The following is a 16,041-nucleotide window of genomic DNA, read 5'->3' on the forward strand; positions in this document are numbered from 1 at the left end:
AAAACTGGGAACTCTGAAAAAACTACATCCGACTGGGAAAAATCGTTTTGAATGATCATCCAACTCGGAATTCCATGTCGGAAACTCTGGCATCTTTCTAGAGCTCAGACTTTTAGACCTGAAGATCACTGAGGTCATGATCTCTTTTTTTTCTTTTCTGGTTCCCAGTTGTCTTGAAAGCACCATGACCATCAGATGCAGGTACCATCAGTCCAGTAAAATAATAAAGCAAATTATTTGCAAATAGTATCCGTGATGAACAGTTTAATTGGGTAGGGTTAAACTTTACACCTACCCTTTCTCTGGCACACACTCCAGTCCAGTTGGTGGCGGTAATGAATCACAAAAGTTGGTTGCCAACCGCCATTTAAAAACCACTGAAGAAGTGTAAACGGAAGTGAAGTGACCAAGACAAATTTCTACTTTAGCGTTTATATTGTTATTTAGTCGTGTATTAATACCCTGGAACTCAGAATATGACTCATTTAACTGCACCGCATCATATACTTATCCCCGGCAGTCTTTAATTCGCGTTGTAGACGGGACTTGGTTGATAGATCTGTTATCTAGGTAACGCTAACTATCTAGCTGCTAACAATGGCTAACTGTATGGTTTTTCACACTCAAATAGCCTCCATCATGGAGGTGCTAGCGAATGCAGCCGTGGCAGAGGTCTGTAAACTCGTAGACGACGACTATGCAGTGTTTCGTTTGGAAATAACTCAAAGCCAGAAAGAAAACAGTGCATTGCGAAAGAAACTACAACTACTGGAACTGAAGGTGGCACGTGAGCGCGTCCTCGCCAGTCGTCCAAGTGGTGTCAAGATCCTTGACCGATACAGAGGAATGGCAAGAGGTACATTTTGCCGTGGTTGTGGGGCCTGTCGCCCCGTTCACATCTGCACATGTTTGAAATTAGATGTGTTAACCACATATGGTTAACCATTGTCGGGAGACCTGATGTTGAATTTCATGACATTGGATTCCACGCCAAATGAGCGTTTGGATCAGGAAAGTTCTCTCTCAGGCAGTGGTGGAAAAAGTACCCAATTGTCATACTTGAGTAAAAGCAAAGATACCTTAATTGGAAATGACTCAAGTAAAAGTGAAAGTCACCCAGTAAAATGTTACTTGAGTCAAAGTATTTGGTTTTAAATATACTTAAGTATCAAAAGTAAATGTAATTGCAAAAACTTAAGTATTAAAAGTATAAATCATTTCAAATTCCTTATATTAAACAAACCAGATAGCACAATTTCGTATTTTTTAAAAATGTACAGATAGCCAGGGGTACACTCCAACACTCAGACGTCTCTCAGAAACAAAGCATTTGTGTTTAAGTCTGCCAGATCAAGTGGAGTTGACCAGGGATGTTCTCTTGATAAGTGCGTGAATTGGACCATTTATGTCCTGCTAAGCATTCAAGATTTAACTTTTGAGTACTTTTGGGTGTCAGGGAAAATGAATGGAGTAAAAAGTACATAATTTTCTTTAGGAATGTAGTGAAGTAAAAGTTGTCAAAAATATAAATAGTAAAGTACAGATACCCAAAAAACTACTTAAGTAGTACTTTAAAGTATTTTTCCTTAAGTACTTTACACCAACTTTTAAAAGCGCTGGTATATTATATCATATTTGTATCACCCGAAGCGGTAAAGTAACTTAAAATATAATTGTATTCAACATTCTGGCATGCAAAGGTCGTGAGAGGAAACGTTCTTGATCCAAACGCTTATTTATTCCTAAAGTAGAATTCAATGAAATTCAACATCGAGTATCCAGGCTAGGTTAACCAGAATTGGGTCTTGGTCAGTTTTGAGTTAGTATGCAATAATTCTCCTGAATATTTAGTTAACTTGCAGAAAGACACACTATCATATTATAACCAGATAATTGATTTACTGCATTAAAAAAACAATATGATGCATGGAACATAATACATTGAATTATAAATACTGTATCAAGAAGTTATGGTATGTGTTACCTTACATCCTTGCCAATTGTACACAATGTCAAAACTGTCAATAGTGTACAGATTAAGCATTGACAGTAGCTAACCTAACCACCTCTTTACCCCCAATCGCACTCTCAGGTGAAGGACATCTCAATGGAGGCCACAGGAGCTTTGTGAAGCCAGCGGGACACAATACATGGAGAGATGACCAACCAATCACTGTTGATGAGGGGAGTGGAACCTCAACCCAGCACGTTATCATGATAGAGGTTAGTGTAATAGTATTACAACAAAATGACAGTACATTAAATGTGGCCAGTTTATTTCAGAAAGGCTCCCCTCAGCTATTCACTTGCTTACATGTACATCCTCATTTATCTGCCATAGGGGAGCTTGTGAGACTTCCCTACGACATTATTATCCAATTCTACTCATGTACCGGTAATAACCTCCCCTTTTCTTGTGTCAGTCTGCAAATGCAGAGGCTGCAGGTCCTGGAGTCAAACTGGAGAGGTCTGAAGGAGATGAGGACCTACGACACAGCAGAGACATCCAGACTGGAGAGGCTGGAGAGCACCTTGTAGCCACCGAGGACCTCACCACCACCGCCGCGCCCCAGGACAGGACCAAATGCAGCATCACGGAGGTCAGTGGAACGCCGAACGCCGTCCTCAAGACAGAGACAGAGACAGACACAGAGACTTTAACTGTAACACGAAGGCTTTTACACACAGGATATGAGCGATTAGACACAGAGAGACTGGGCTGTCCTCCTGCTCCTGGCTCAGAGAACTTAACAGTATTTCACCAGAGTCAGGGGACAGTTAATTCCCGTGGAGATGGTGACGTGTTAGACACTGGCATTGATGATCTGTCTTGTTCTTATTCTACAGAGATGGACCCTGGCAACATGCCCTTGGGTTTAGAGACACAGACTGATCTGTCTAGAGGGGACTGGAACCGGTACAGTAGTAGTGTATACTCTGAAGGGTGCCTAGATAAGAAAGGGGAGGTTATAGTGGTGGATGAGGTGACTGTGAAAGTGGAGGGCGACGCTCCTCCCACATGGAATGCAGATAGTCACCTAGGAGACGGACACTCACAAGGCAGAGATTTCTTACATTACAGGGGAAATCTAAATGTTGCCACCCACTCCCCTTTACACACGTTCAGGGATTGCAACCCAGTGTCCACGTCAATGGCACCTTCAGAGTCACACGGCTGCGTGATTTCCGATCAGGTATTACATTTAAACGATAGGGCTAGAGCCCAGGCTCGTGCAGGGGGAGCAACAACGGTCGGGAAAGAGAAACTGGCTAACTGGAATGCAGACGAGATTCACTTAGGAGAAGGACACTCGCAGGGCAACACTAGTGACTTCTTAGATTACAGGGAAAGCTTAGAGCCAAATCTAAATGTTGCGACCCACTCCCCTTTACACGCAGTGTCCATGTCGATGGCACCTTCCGATTCACACGGCTGCGTTATTTTTGATCAGGTATTGAACTCAAACGACCAAAGGGCTAAGGCGCGGGGAGGGGGAGCAACAACGGGCGGTAAAGAGAAGCGGTTCCTCTGCATGTTCTGTAACAAAGGCTTCAGCTGCTCCCAGAAGGTGGAGATCCACCAGAGGGTCCACACAGGGGAGAAACCATACAGCTGTTCCCAGTGTCACATGTGCTTCACTCATGCTGGCAACCTGAAGAGGCACCAGAGGGTCCACACAGGGGAGAAACCTTTCAGCTGTTCCCAGTGTCACATGCGCTTCGCCCAGGCTGGTGATCTGAAGAGGCACCAGAGGGTCCACACGGGAGAGAGGCCATTTGCCTGTACGCACTGCGGGAAGAAATTCTCGGAGAGGAGCTACCTCAGGATACACCAGCAGAAAAACCATTCCACTCTATAAAATAGAAGGTAACCATTCCACTCGATGGTTTCTGACGTTTAGATCAAACCCTGCATTAAAGACAAGGTTAATTTTCATTGTTGTCAGCAGAAAAGATCCACAGATGCATTTGGAATAAGGAGAGCAACAGATTAAAGTGTTGAATATTCCTGGGTAGAATATTGCATCCAGACATTGTGTGATATATATATATATACACTGCTCAAAAAAATAAAGGGAACACTTAACACAATGTAACTCCAAGTCAATCACACTTCTGTGAAATCAAACTGTCCACTTAGGAAGCAACACTGATTGACAATACATTTCACATGCTGTTGTGCAAATGGAATAGACAACAGGTGGAAATTATAGGCAATTAGCAAGACACCCCCAATAAAGGACTGGTTTTGCAGGTGGTGACCACAGACCACTTCTCAGTTCCTATGCTTCCTGGCTGATGTTTTGGTCACTTTTGAATGCTTTTGGTGCTTTCACTCTAGTGGTAGCATGAGACGGAGTCTACAACCCACACAAGTGGCTCAGGTAGTGCAGCTCATCCAGGATGGCACATCAATGCGAGCTGTGGCAAGAAGGTTTGCTGTGTCTGTCAGCGTAGTGTCCAGAGCATGGAGGCACTACCAGGAGACATGGAGGAGGCCGTAGGAGGGCAACAACCCAGCAGCAGGACTGCTACCTCCGCCTTTGTGCAAGGAGGAGCAGGAGGAACACTGCCAGAGCCCTGCAAAATGACCTCCAGCAGGCCACAAATGTGCATGTGTATGCTCAAACGGTCAGAAACAGACTCCATGAGGGTGGTATGAGGGCCCGACGTCCACAGGTGGGGGTTGTGCTTACAGCCCAACACCGTGCAGGACGTTTGGCATTTGCCAGAGAACACCAAGATTGGCAAATTCGCCACTGGCGCCCTGTGCTCTTCACAGATGAAAGCAGGTTCACACTGAGCACCTGTGACAGAGTCTGGAGACGTCGTGGAGAACGTTCTGCTGCCTGCAACATCCTCCAGCATGACCGGTTTGGCGGTGGGTCAGTCATGGTGTGGGGTGGCATTTCTTTGGGGGGCCGCACAGCCCTCCATGTGCTCGCCAGAGGAAGCCTGACTGCCATTAGGTACCAAGATGAGATCCTCAGACCCCTTGTGAGACCATATGCTGGTGCGGTTGGCCCTGGGTTCCTCCTAATGCAAGACAATGCTAGACCTCATGTGGCTGGAGTGTGTCAGCAGTTCCTGCAAGAGGAAGGCATTGATGCTATGGACCGCCCGTTCCCCAGACCTGAATCCAATTGAGCACATCTGGGACATCATGTCTCACTCCATCCACCAACGCCACGTTGCACCACAGACTGTCTAGGAGTTGGCGGATGCTTTAGTTCAGGTCTGGGAGGAGATCCCTCAGGAGACCATCCGCCACCTCATCAGGAGCATGCCCAGGCGTTGTAGGGAGGTCATACAGGCACGTGGAGGCCACACACACTACTGAGCCTAATTTTGACTTGTTTTAAGGACATTACATCAAAGTTGGATCAGCCTGTAGTTTGGTTTTCCACTTCAATTTTGAGGGTGACTCAAAATCCAGACCTCCATGGGTTGATACATTTGATTTCCATTGATAATTTTTGTGTGATTTTTGTTGTCAGCACATTCAACTATGTAAAGAAAAAAGTATTTAATAAGATCATTTCATTCATTCAGATCTAGGATGTGTTATTTTAGTGTTCCCTTTATTTTTTTGAGCAGTGTATATAAGGCATATAAACTCAGCAAAAAAAGAAACGTCCTCTCACTGTCAACTGTGTTTATTTTCAGCAAACTTAACATGTGTAAATATTTGTAAGAACATTACAAGATTCAACAACTGAGACATAAACTGAACAAGTTCCACAGACATGTGACTAACAGAAATTGAATAATGTGTCCCTGAACAAAGGGGGGGTCAAAATCAAAATTAAGTCAGTATCTGGTGTGGCCACCACCTGCATTAAGTACTGCAGTGCATCTTCTCCTCATGGACTGCACCAGATTTGCCAGTTCTTGCTGTGAGATGTTACCCCACTCTTCCACCAAGGCACCTGCAAGTTCCCGGACATTTCTGGGGGAGAATGGCCCTAGCCCTCACCCTCCAATCCAACTGGTCCCAGACGTGCTCAATGGGATTGAGATCCGGGCTCTTCGCTGGCCATGGCAGAACACTGACAGTCATGTCTTGCAGGAAATCACGCACAGAATGAGCAGAATGGCTGGTGGCATTGTCATGCTGGAGGGTCATGTCAGGATGAGCCTGCAGGAAGGGTACCACATGAGGGAGGAGGATGTCTTCCCTGTAACGCACAGCGTTGAGATTGCCTGCAATGACAACAAGCTCAGTCCGATGGTGCTGTGACAACACCACCCCAGACCATGACAGACCCTCCACCTCCAAATCGATCCCGCTCCAGAGTTCAGGCCTCGGTGTAACACTCATTCCTTCGACAATAAACGCGAATCCGACCATCACCCCTGGTGAGACAAAACCACGACTCATCATTGAAGAGCACTTTTTGCCAGTCCTGTCTCGTCCAGCAACGGTGGGTTTGTGCCCATAGGCGACGTTGTTGCCGGTGATGTCTTGTGAGGACCTGCCTTACAACAGGCCTACAAGCCCTCAGTCCAGCCTCTCTCAGCCTATTTTGGACAGTCTGAGCACTGATGGAGGGATTGTGCGTTCCAGGTGTAACTCGGGCAGTTATTGTTGCCATCCTGTACCTGTCCCGTAGGTGTGATGTTCGGATGTACCGATCCTGTGCAGGTGTTGTTACACGTGGTCTGCCACTGCGAGGACGATCAGCTGTACGTCCTGTCTCCCTGTAGCACTATTTTAGGCGTGTCACAGTACGGACATTGCAGTTTATTGCCCTGGCCACATCTGCAGTCCTCATGCCTCCTTGCAGCATGCCTAAGGCACATTCACGCAGATGAGCAGGGACCCTGGGCATCTTTCTTTTGGTGTTTTTCAGAGTCAGTAGAAAGGCCTCTTTAGTATCCTAAGTTTTCATAACTGTGACCTTAATTGCCTACTGTCTGTAAGCTGTTAGTGTCTTAACGACCATTCCACAGGTGCATGTTCATTAATTGTTTATGGTTCATTGAACAAGCATGGGAAATAGTGTTTTAAACCCTTTACAATGAAGATCTGTGAAGTTATTTGGATTTTTACGAATTATCTTTGAAAGACAGGGTCCTGGAAAAGGGACGTTTCTTTTTTTGCTGAGTTTATATGTAAGCCTAAAAAGTATTGTTACATATTGTGTTTGTACTGTGTAGGTTATATGTTGACATAACTATTTCATTACTTCCATTCAACTACTTAAATATTTCCCCAAGACACTTAATGAGAAAATCATTAAATGTATGCAGTTTATCAAGTTCATTGTTTTTTTTAGGAATGTGTATATATGGTTTTCATATGGTTTATTTAAAACTTGTTCATCTTTAATAAACACAAAATGGGACTTTTCATTCTAAGACTTTTATTGAAACTGTCTTTAGTATACATCATATCTGATCTGCATACACCCAACAGCGCTTTATAACCATTATAGACTTATTAAATATATCTACACAAACCCACACACTAACAAACACCTACTGTACACGTCAAAATAGTTTAGTCAGGTTTGTCTAATGATTACTTATCATTTTATGTCCACCATGATGGGTTTAACAACAATGAAGTCATTCTGTAACTACAGTATTTGGTTTGTATTGGACTCAAACATAGTGGGGATGGGTAAACACTCCATGTTGAAAGTGTGTTTATTATCTGTGTGTACGTACCTGAGGGAGTGTATGTCTGTGTAATCTGTATCACCTGTCTCTTCCAGGAGGAGGAGGGTCCAGAGGTGCTGCTGGTGAAGGAGGAGGGATGTGAGGAGGGTCTGGGGAACCCTGAGGGGACTATGGTCATGGAGGACAACCAGACTACACCACCTCCTGAACACACAGAGGAACCAGCTGAGCAGCACAGGACCACACACAGTCTCACTGAGGTGAGCCCACTGACCTACTGGTTGAATGGTATTAGGTCAGGGTCCGCATCCACAAAGCCTCTCAGAGGACTGCTGATATAGGATCAGTTTTGCCTGTTAGATCATAATGAATAAGACCATATAGACAGGTGATCTGGGCTTCTACTGTGAGACTCTTTGTGGATAAGGGCCCAGTCCTTTCAATTATCAAACCATTAAAGAGATTTTCTGGTTATTTTGTATACTTTTTAGCCAGTAGTTTTGAAAGTAGCGCTCACGAGCCAAAAGTGGCCCCCAAAAATACTACATCACGTATGTGCACCATGTCATTGCTCCCTTTCTGCTGTGTCCACTGAGCCGTTGGGCCCGCCCTGCAACCTCATTGGAGATTGCTGGGCATGCCTCTTGCTAGCTGTCACTCAAATTTGGCTAGAAGTTGAATTGCTAGGGGTCTGGCCGACGTGGGGGGAAATGTAGGGAAAATGGCGTAGCACAGCTTCCAGAAAACAGTTGCATTCAAACAAGGGATTTCGTTGTTAATTGAGGTAACACAGTAATTCTGCTCATAGATTATGCATGTATGAACTACACATTGACACATCCAGCCCAAAGTGGGAGATTTCAAATAAACTGTCTTAGTTGCAAAAGGACAGGAGCATGTCTTTAAAGAGTGTCAAGTAATTAAATTAACTAACATGTTTGCATAGTACTCATAGCAATTCCTCATTGCCCAGTCATAAGATGCTCCATAGCAGGGTGCTCAGATCAGATTTCTTGATCCAACATTCTCTCACTCTGTATCTCTTACAGTCAGTAGACATGGGAAGATTGATCTGCTGTTAGTCAAAGATGAGACTATAGAAGACGGACCAGAGATCATTGGTCTGCTGAGTGGACTAAAGATGGGGGAGCAAGGTAAGAGAGAAATACATATAGCCTACATACAGTAATAGATTTTTCATAGGAATAGTGATGCGCCTGGCTATTATTTATTTATTTCTTCATTCATAAAATAAAATCAATACAACTTACAGTATGATTAAATACAAAAACTGACCAGAATGAACTTGACCAGATAATTGACCCCAAAAAACTCCAAATGCAGAGTTCTCTGCCATGTTTTTAAAGTCTATTTTCTAACCTCTTCCTGCAGGTGGTTGGTTGGAGGCTAACAGAGGAGACTGGGCGGCCATCTTGGATTCCCAGACTGGTGCAACCAAGGGCCCAGGGAACGACATCACCAAGCAGGCCAGGACCAGAGGCGACATAGTGGAGGTCAGTGGATGGGACAGCTTCCTGAACTCTGGGCTGGGGAAGAACACTGTTAACCACAACCAGAAACAGACAGTCGAACACAAAACAACAACCAAACTTTGTCTCCATAACAACAGACTGCCTGAGACCAGGGCAAGGCGTAGATTTGGTCTGCGGGGACAGGGACGTGGCCGTATGCGGCGGGAGAGAACAGACAGAGACTCTGCTAGCGATACTCCGTCCTGCTCCTATAGTTGTGATTCAGAGACGGATGGCGCCTCAGGTTAACACCCTAACAGGTGCTGCCTTCAGCCTGCCTTCTATAGGATCTATCAACTGGAACATGGACCCTGTGACAACACAGACACAATCTCCTTATGTTAAACCAGACCTCAGACAATGCCAGTGCCTCTACACAAGCCCATTGACAAATGACAGTAGTAGTACCGCTATCAGTAGAACCGGTGGCAAAGAGAAGCGCTTCCTGTGTTCATTCTTTTGGAAAGCCTTCAATTTCCCCAAACAGGTGGAAATCCACCGGAGGATGCACACGGGGGAAAAATCTTTCGGCTGCCACCTCTGCCGGGCTAGTTTCTCCCAATTGTCCAGTCTGAATAGGCACCAGAGGGTCCACACAGAGGATAAATCCTACAGCTGGCCCCAGTGTGAGAAGATGTTCTCCCACCAGCACCAACTGAAGATGCACCTGAAGGTCCATACGGGAGAGTGGCCGTTTGCCTGTATACACTGCGGGAAGAGGTTCTCAGAGAGGAGCTACCTCAGGATACACCAGTAGAAAATGCACACAGTCTATATATAGTGACATATAACGTATTACTAGTTAGTTTGTAGTTAATTATGTTTGTTTTGTATGTAGTAGGGAACTGGATGAGGTGAACTGAGGAAAGAATGAGTATGATGAAGCAGAGTAGATGATATGGTGATGGTTGGTGTGATGGTGTCTGTAGAAATGCTTCACTGATGAAAAGTGACAACCTTGTCCTGTTGTTTGATACTCGTGTTTTATAATGAGGAAATGATAGTGCCTTAATTCATGTTTACTTTACATAAAGTGGTGAAGCTGTGTGTAATGTAATGACAGTATTATAAATATGAATTTTATCAAACTAGGGTACCAGATTTACAGAAAATGTAATGTGTTACCATAGTGAGAAAAGTTATTCTACTGTCACATGTATGGTTTTGTGCAATAAAAGTACTGTACTTCACGTTGTGTGAGCGTATGACCATTTAGTTGAAATTGACTGTGCTGACTGAATTGGTTATTTTTGTATCATTGCAGTTTTCCTGATCTCAGTCGAACCGAAAGATAATTAATTTTTGACTCAACACATTGCCATTTTTTTTTATAAACTCCAATTACTCCATATTGTTAGGTATTTGAATCAGTGTTAGAGATGGGCTTGACTGTGGTTAATGTTTTATAATATGTTTATGTGTGTACAGCAAAGAGTTCCTTATATAAACCTTTATGCGTTTCTGTTCAATTTGTCTTTACAGTCTGCAATCCGTGAGGACCTCCTGATATCTGGTGTTGCTGGCGGGAGAGACTGGACCTCTGAAGCGGCTGGTCACAAACCCTGGCCCCAGATCAGGAGCCGTCCCTCTTCCTTCCTGAGTCAGAACCAGGACCAAACCACGAGTGACAGAGACTCCACCACAACCACTACACAGAACACAACCAGTGGACTGAACAACCTCAGTCCTGGTGGTCATCAGAGAGACCGTGGCCCCACCCTGGGCATAAGCCTTTACAGAGAGTGGTGGGAGTCTACCAGCAAGTCTGTCTTCTCCGTCAGGGTCTTGTTTAATGCCTGGTGACTGGGTTCATAGAAAGCCTGGAGCTGGACCTGTGTCTAGCCTTCCTCAGCTACCTCATGGTTACCCCACCAATACAGACATGGTCAGGATGGGCGTTCACCACAAGAGGTACCTAGCCTATAACACAGCACACAATCCCAACAACACCCAAACAATGGCTAGAGGTCAAGGAGGGAGCTCAAAGACTAACCACCTCTGGTGTTATTGGGTCACAACATGGGATGCCGAGCATTAGGACGCATGCTTCCCAGCCAAAACAGTTTGGAAGAGTTTGTGGATATATTACGATGACATTTTGTAACTTTTTTTGTTAGTTTTGGACATAGATGTTTTTTTCGGCTGTTCGGGCACACCTTTTTTTCTGGAGGCAAACCGAAGTTCGGAGCCTAAGTCTTCGCCCCTTCGTTGGAGCTAGAAACACAAGCATTTCTCTACACCTGCAATAAAATCTGCTAAAAATATGTGTATGTGACCAATAACATTTTATTTTATTTGACTGGTCAACAGTAGAGATTCTTCATAAAAGTATTTGTCATTCAACGAGAAACGACTAGTTTTCGTGCACATTTTTTCATAGAGATATACTGCGCCAAACATCTTAGTTAGCTGAAATTGCTCGACTATGATCTCCTCGGCAAAAATGTCAGATTTCATGAGTTATCTTAGATTAACGCGGACTATTTTGAGGAAGTGTGTACTGGATACGGTGTCTCAAAATCGACTAACGGTACTATTGCCGTTTTTCAAGCGAAGGTCTTAAGGGAGTATTCGAGCACACTCGTTCGGTTAGGCGCCCGCCGAACAGAAGAATGCTGACGTCTTTACAAGAGCTTCTCCTTCGAGAGTAACATAGGAGTGTCCACAATGGGTAGAAATTATAGCAGTGTGGCTTGAGATGTACACAGGGGATGTCTGGGAAGAATTCTTTAGCTGATCATCTTAAGTGTCTTGGGGTAAGAGGGTAATTAACCACATACCCCTCATTAACCCTTTGTTGACTTGTCATTTGAAATAGACTTGGGTAAATACCTGTTTTTAGATGGACAGTAAATCTAGGCTCGAACAAGGACAGTTGAATATTTACCTTACTGAGGTGATGTAGGTGGAATAGTAATTCTATTATTTTCTACTCTATTCTTGCTAACACGGTGTTCTTTCTAAAGAACTCTGCTCTCAGCTTGAAAGATACTGATCAAAGGAGATTTTATGTAATGTAATAAGCAGTACCGTATTTCAAAGAACAGTGCGCATCGCTTTTTCATTTAACCACACCCTTGAACTATGACGCCAACAAATAAAATGCATTCTCTTGAGTGTGATTACATGTTATAATAATATAATATGCCATTTAGCAGACGCTTTTATCCAAAGCGACTTACAGTCATGCGTGCATACATTTTTTTTTTTTGTGTTGTTCCTCTCCTGAAAACCCTGAGCAGTCAACAGATGGTGAACTCTCAGAAATTGAACCTGAGAAAAGTGAATAGGAAGAACCTGGGCTGACAGGTGAGGTGAAGGCTTCCAAACCTCACCCCAATGATCAGGAAAATGCCCGAGAGGACTCGGGCCCAGTGGGAGTACAATTCTTGGAGCGCATGCTAGCGCTCCAGTCATCGTGCTAAAGCTAGTTAGCATTGGCTCCCGAAACTACCTTTAACTTCCTTCATACTGGACACAGAGACATAAAAATGATATCCACTAGTTCATCTGACTCTGGGGAAGTAGTATCCCTTTAATTGTACTGCACAGATGGAAAGGAAATCCCAGAAAATTGAATTGGTAGTAGCAGCAGAGAAGTTTGGGGGTGTCAGATTTTAATGCAGAAGTACCTACGGGGGGTTTTGAGAGAAGGGGTTCCAGCCTCCCAGGTCGACGGCCTAGTATAGGACCTGTTAGGGCCAAAGGGGTGGTGGGGTGTGTTGGAGGATAGTGCTATATAGAGCAATTTTAATGACGTTTTTTTGTAGGCACTAACTCCGCCATGGTTTGTTGGACAAAGACTATGGGGAAATTAATGGAGGTTTTGTAGGGTTTTTGGATAAATGCCGGAAATAAGGTCTGTGGTAAACACAGGCTGTCTGAATACCCAGACCAGTGTACTACATACTGTAGCGACCCGCACAGACAGCTGTGTGTTATGTGTTAGGCTAGTAGATGGTTTGTGTTGTACCTACCAGTACCCAGTGTTCGCGGGGTCCGACATGTCAATCAACCTGCTATCTGCCAATCACGGGAATGCCTGGAATGTTCTGATGCCGGGCATCCTGGCGGTTGGCGGAGTGGCGTGGAGGGGGGTTGGGCAGGGGGATGGAGCATTGGAAGTTAAGACCAGGTTTAGCCTTTGTTCTCTCTCTCTTTACGTCTGGGCTTCACAAGAGAAGGTCACGATTGGCTTGTGGGTTATCTTTCATTTATTTGGCGTGGGCTACGGCCAAACAGTAGCCTGTGTAAAGTTGGTTTAATAAACCGTCCATTCGTAAACTCAATCCTCTGTCTGGACAGTTGTTCTTTTATGATCTAGTCAGGTCATCACATTGGTGTCAGAAGTAAAAACGTTGATAAAAGTTAGCCAGCTAGCTAGCTGACTTCTGTGGCTAGCTACCGTAGGTGAGAACGGGGGTTGAAGATGCTTCGAGGGAATCCGAAAGTGAAGGTGGAGGTAGGGGACGATTATGGCCAAGGAGGTGCGTGTGCATGGACGTCGGGGGTTCTGGCTGAGGAGATCGCCAGGGCATCGGAGCCCAGAGGCCGCTTGAGGGAGGACGTTAGAGTGATGGCGGCTGAAGCGGGCATGAGTGCTTCGTCGACTGTGTTTCGCGCGGATTCTGGTGGGCGGACCGAAGGGGTGACGTCGACGCGGCGGGACGAGGAATCTGGGGCTCAGGATGTAAACAAACATGGCGGCGCCCAGTTCCCGGCTGCGTCCGTATCCGTTAAGACCCCGAAGTATTCCGGTAAGGCGGATTGGGAAGCTTTTCATGCTCAGTTTGAACTGTTAGCTCATTTTAGGGGGTGGTCGGATGAAGATAGGGCACTGCAGTTGGCTTTATGCCTCACGGATGAAGCTCTGGCCTGTTTGATATTGATTAGCCCCGAGGACAGACGTGACTATGGTGCTTTAGTGGGAGCACTGAGGAGGCGCTATGGACAGTGTGTACAGCCCGGGCTACTGCGCTCCGAACTGAGTAATAGACGCAGGCAGCCTGGAGAGCCTCTACGGGTGCTAGCTAATGACATTGAGAGCCTCTCTCGGCGGGCATATGCTCACATGCCCCCCTCCGTGCAGAGCGAGCTAGCACGGGACCAGTTCATACAGGCGCTCTCTCCTACGGAGCTGCGCATACAGACCCAGCTGGCTCATCCTGAGTCATTGCAGGTAGCCTTGGAGATGGCTTTGGAGAGGGAGCTGGTGTGGGCTGGGGCTTCAGCTGGGGCTTTGGTGGGGGTGCAGGGAGACAGACCCTCTGTGCGAGCTGGGGGGCAGAGCAGCCCGGAGCCGGAAAAGCCTGCATGGGTGGCTGAAATGACAGAACTCATTCGTGCTGTGTCGCTACAGGCGGCACGAAACACACGCCCTGGTCCCAGGGTCTGCTGGGGTTGTGGCCAGCCAGGCCATCTGCGCCGAGATTGCCCCATGTCCCCCAGAGCTCAGGGAAACGGCTCGGGGTCCGCATAGACCGGGTAGTGCGGACCCCTGGCTTTCTATCCCAACCACCATCTTCTTCAGGAGGAGCCCACCGGCACAGACGGGGAAGCAAGGCTCCACTTTCCCCAGAAGCAGACGAGGGCAAGCGGATGGAGCCTGTTGTTGTGGTGGGCCGGACCTGTGTTGGGGACTTTTGTCATGTCCCTGTCACTGTGGAGGGGGTGCCCTGCTCCGCCCTGGTGGACACTGGGTCCACAGTAACCCTGGTGAGACCAGATATTGTGCCAGGTTGGACTCAGTGTGAGCCTACAACTGTGCAGCTCCGCACAGTCACAGGTGAGCTGGCACCCATGAAAGGGAAGGGAATAATGACTCTGACAGTAGGGGGCAGGACTGTGCGTCATCCTGTGTGGGTGGCGGCTGTGCAGGACCCTTGTATCCTGGGGTTGGACTTTCTTAGGAGCACAGGCTGCCAGTTAGACCTAAATAGGGGCACACTGAGCTTCCAGGGAGGGCCGGAGGTCACCATGGCCCCTAATGTCACATTCACTCAACCCAACAAACCCTTTACTCCAACAGTTAAAGCAGCAGAGACTCATGGCTGCCCCCCCTCCCCCACATCTGGGTGTGACTTTTCCCCAGCCCCCCTGTCACCTACGGCGTTGCATTACATTCCCCCAGCTACCTCCACGACACAGTCCTCTGTGAGCCCGGGCCGCGCCCCCCCAGCCCAGCTACCCCAGATGGGAGGGGAGAGGACACTGTCTGCAGTGAGGGAGATATGGGGGAGGAACTGTGTTGGTCTTGACCCCGAGCAGCAGGAACGGTTGAGGCAGTTGCTGTTTGAATTCAGAGACAGCTTTGCGCTGAGTGAGGAAGAGGTGGGTCAGACTCATCTGGTGCAGCATGAGATCGACACAGGTGATGCTCGACCTATCAAGATGCGTCCCCGCCGTATCCCGCTGGCACGCCAGGAGGCGGCAGACAAGGCTGTGTTGGAGATGCAGCGGGCAGACTTCATTGAGCCCTCAGACAGCCCCTGGGCGGCGCCAGTCGTCATGGTTCCGAAGAAGGGGGGCAAGCTGAGGTTCTGTGCGGACTACAGGCGGCTGAATGAGGTAACCAGGAAGGACTCATACCCCATACCACGTATCGATGAGTCGCTGGACCTGGTTAGGGGGTCCTCCTGGTTCTCCTCACTAGACCTCCGCAGTGGCTACTGGCAGGTGCCCCTCTCCCCAGAGGCCAGAGCCAAAACTGCGTTCTCCACTAACAGAGGACACTGGCAGTTCAAGGTCCTGTGCTTTGGCCTGTGCAACGCTCCAGCTACTTTTGAGCGTTTGATGGACAGGGTGCTGGATGGCATCCCCCGACAGCAGTGTCTGGTATACCTCGATGACATCCTGGCCCATGGCAGCTCCTTCCAGTCAGCCC

At 46.7% G+C, this 16,041-nt stretch overlaps 1 protein-coding gene across 2 annotated transcripts; it reads left to right on the top strand.

The window, feature by feature from the left end:
* The first annotated feature begins 376 nt into the window (after positions 1-376).
* Positions 377-10,347, top strand: LOC311110340 (uncharacterized protein). 2 transcript variants are annotated; one of them, XM_084188887.1, is made up of 6 exons: positions 377-856; positions 2,093-2,223; positions 2,424-2,600; positions 7,722-7,886; positions 8,676-8,780; positions 9,019-10,347. In XM_084188887.1, exons 1-5 carry the CDS (start codon positions 598-600, stop codon positions 8,706-8,708), a joined length of 765 nt encoding a protein of 254 aa, XP_084045013.1. In that variant the 5' UTR covers positions 377-597; the 3' UTR covers positions 8,709-8,780; positions 9,019-10,347. The 2 variants fall into 2 exon arrangements, with proteins under 2 accessions (XP_084045013.1, XP_084045012.1); XM_084188886.1 differs by lacking the exons at positions 377-856; positions 2,093-2,223; positions 7,722-7,886; positions 8,676-8,780; positions 9,019-10,347 and adding an exon at positions 2,848-3,974 and having other exon boundaries at positions 2,520-2,600.
* The last annotated feature ends 5,694 nt before the right edge of the window (positions 10,348-16,041 follow it).

The sequence above is a fragment of the Coregonus lavaretus genome, assembly GCF_964263955.1.
Source record: "Coregonus lavaretus genome assembly, contig: SUPER_35_unloc_3, whole genome shotgun sequence".
Lineage (NCBI taxonomy): Eukaryota > Metazoa > Chordata > Actinopteri > Salmoniformes > Salmonidae > Coregonus > Coregonus lavaretus.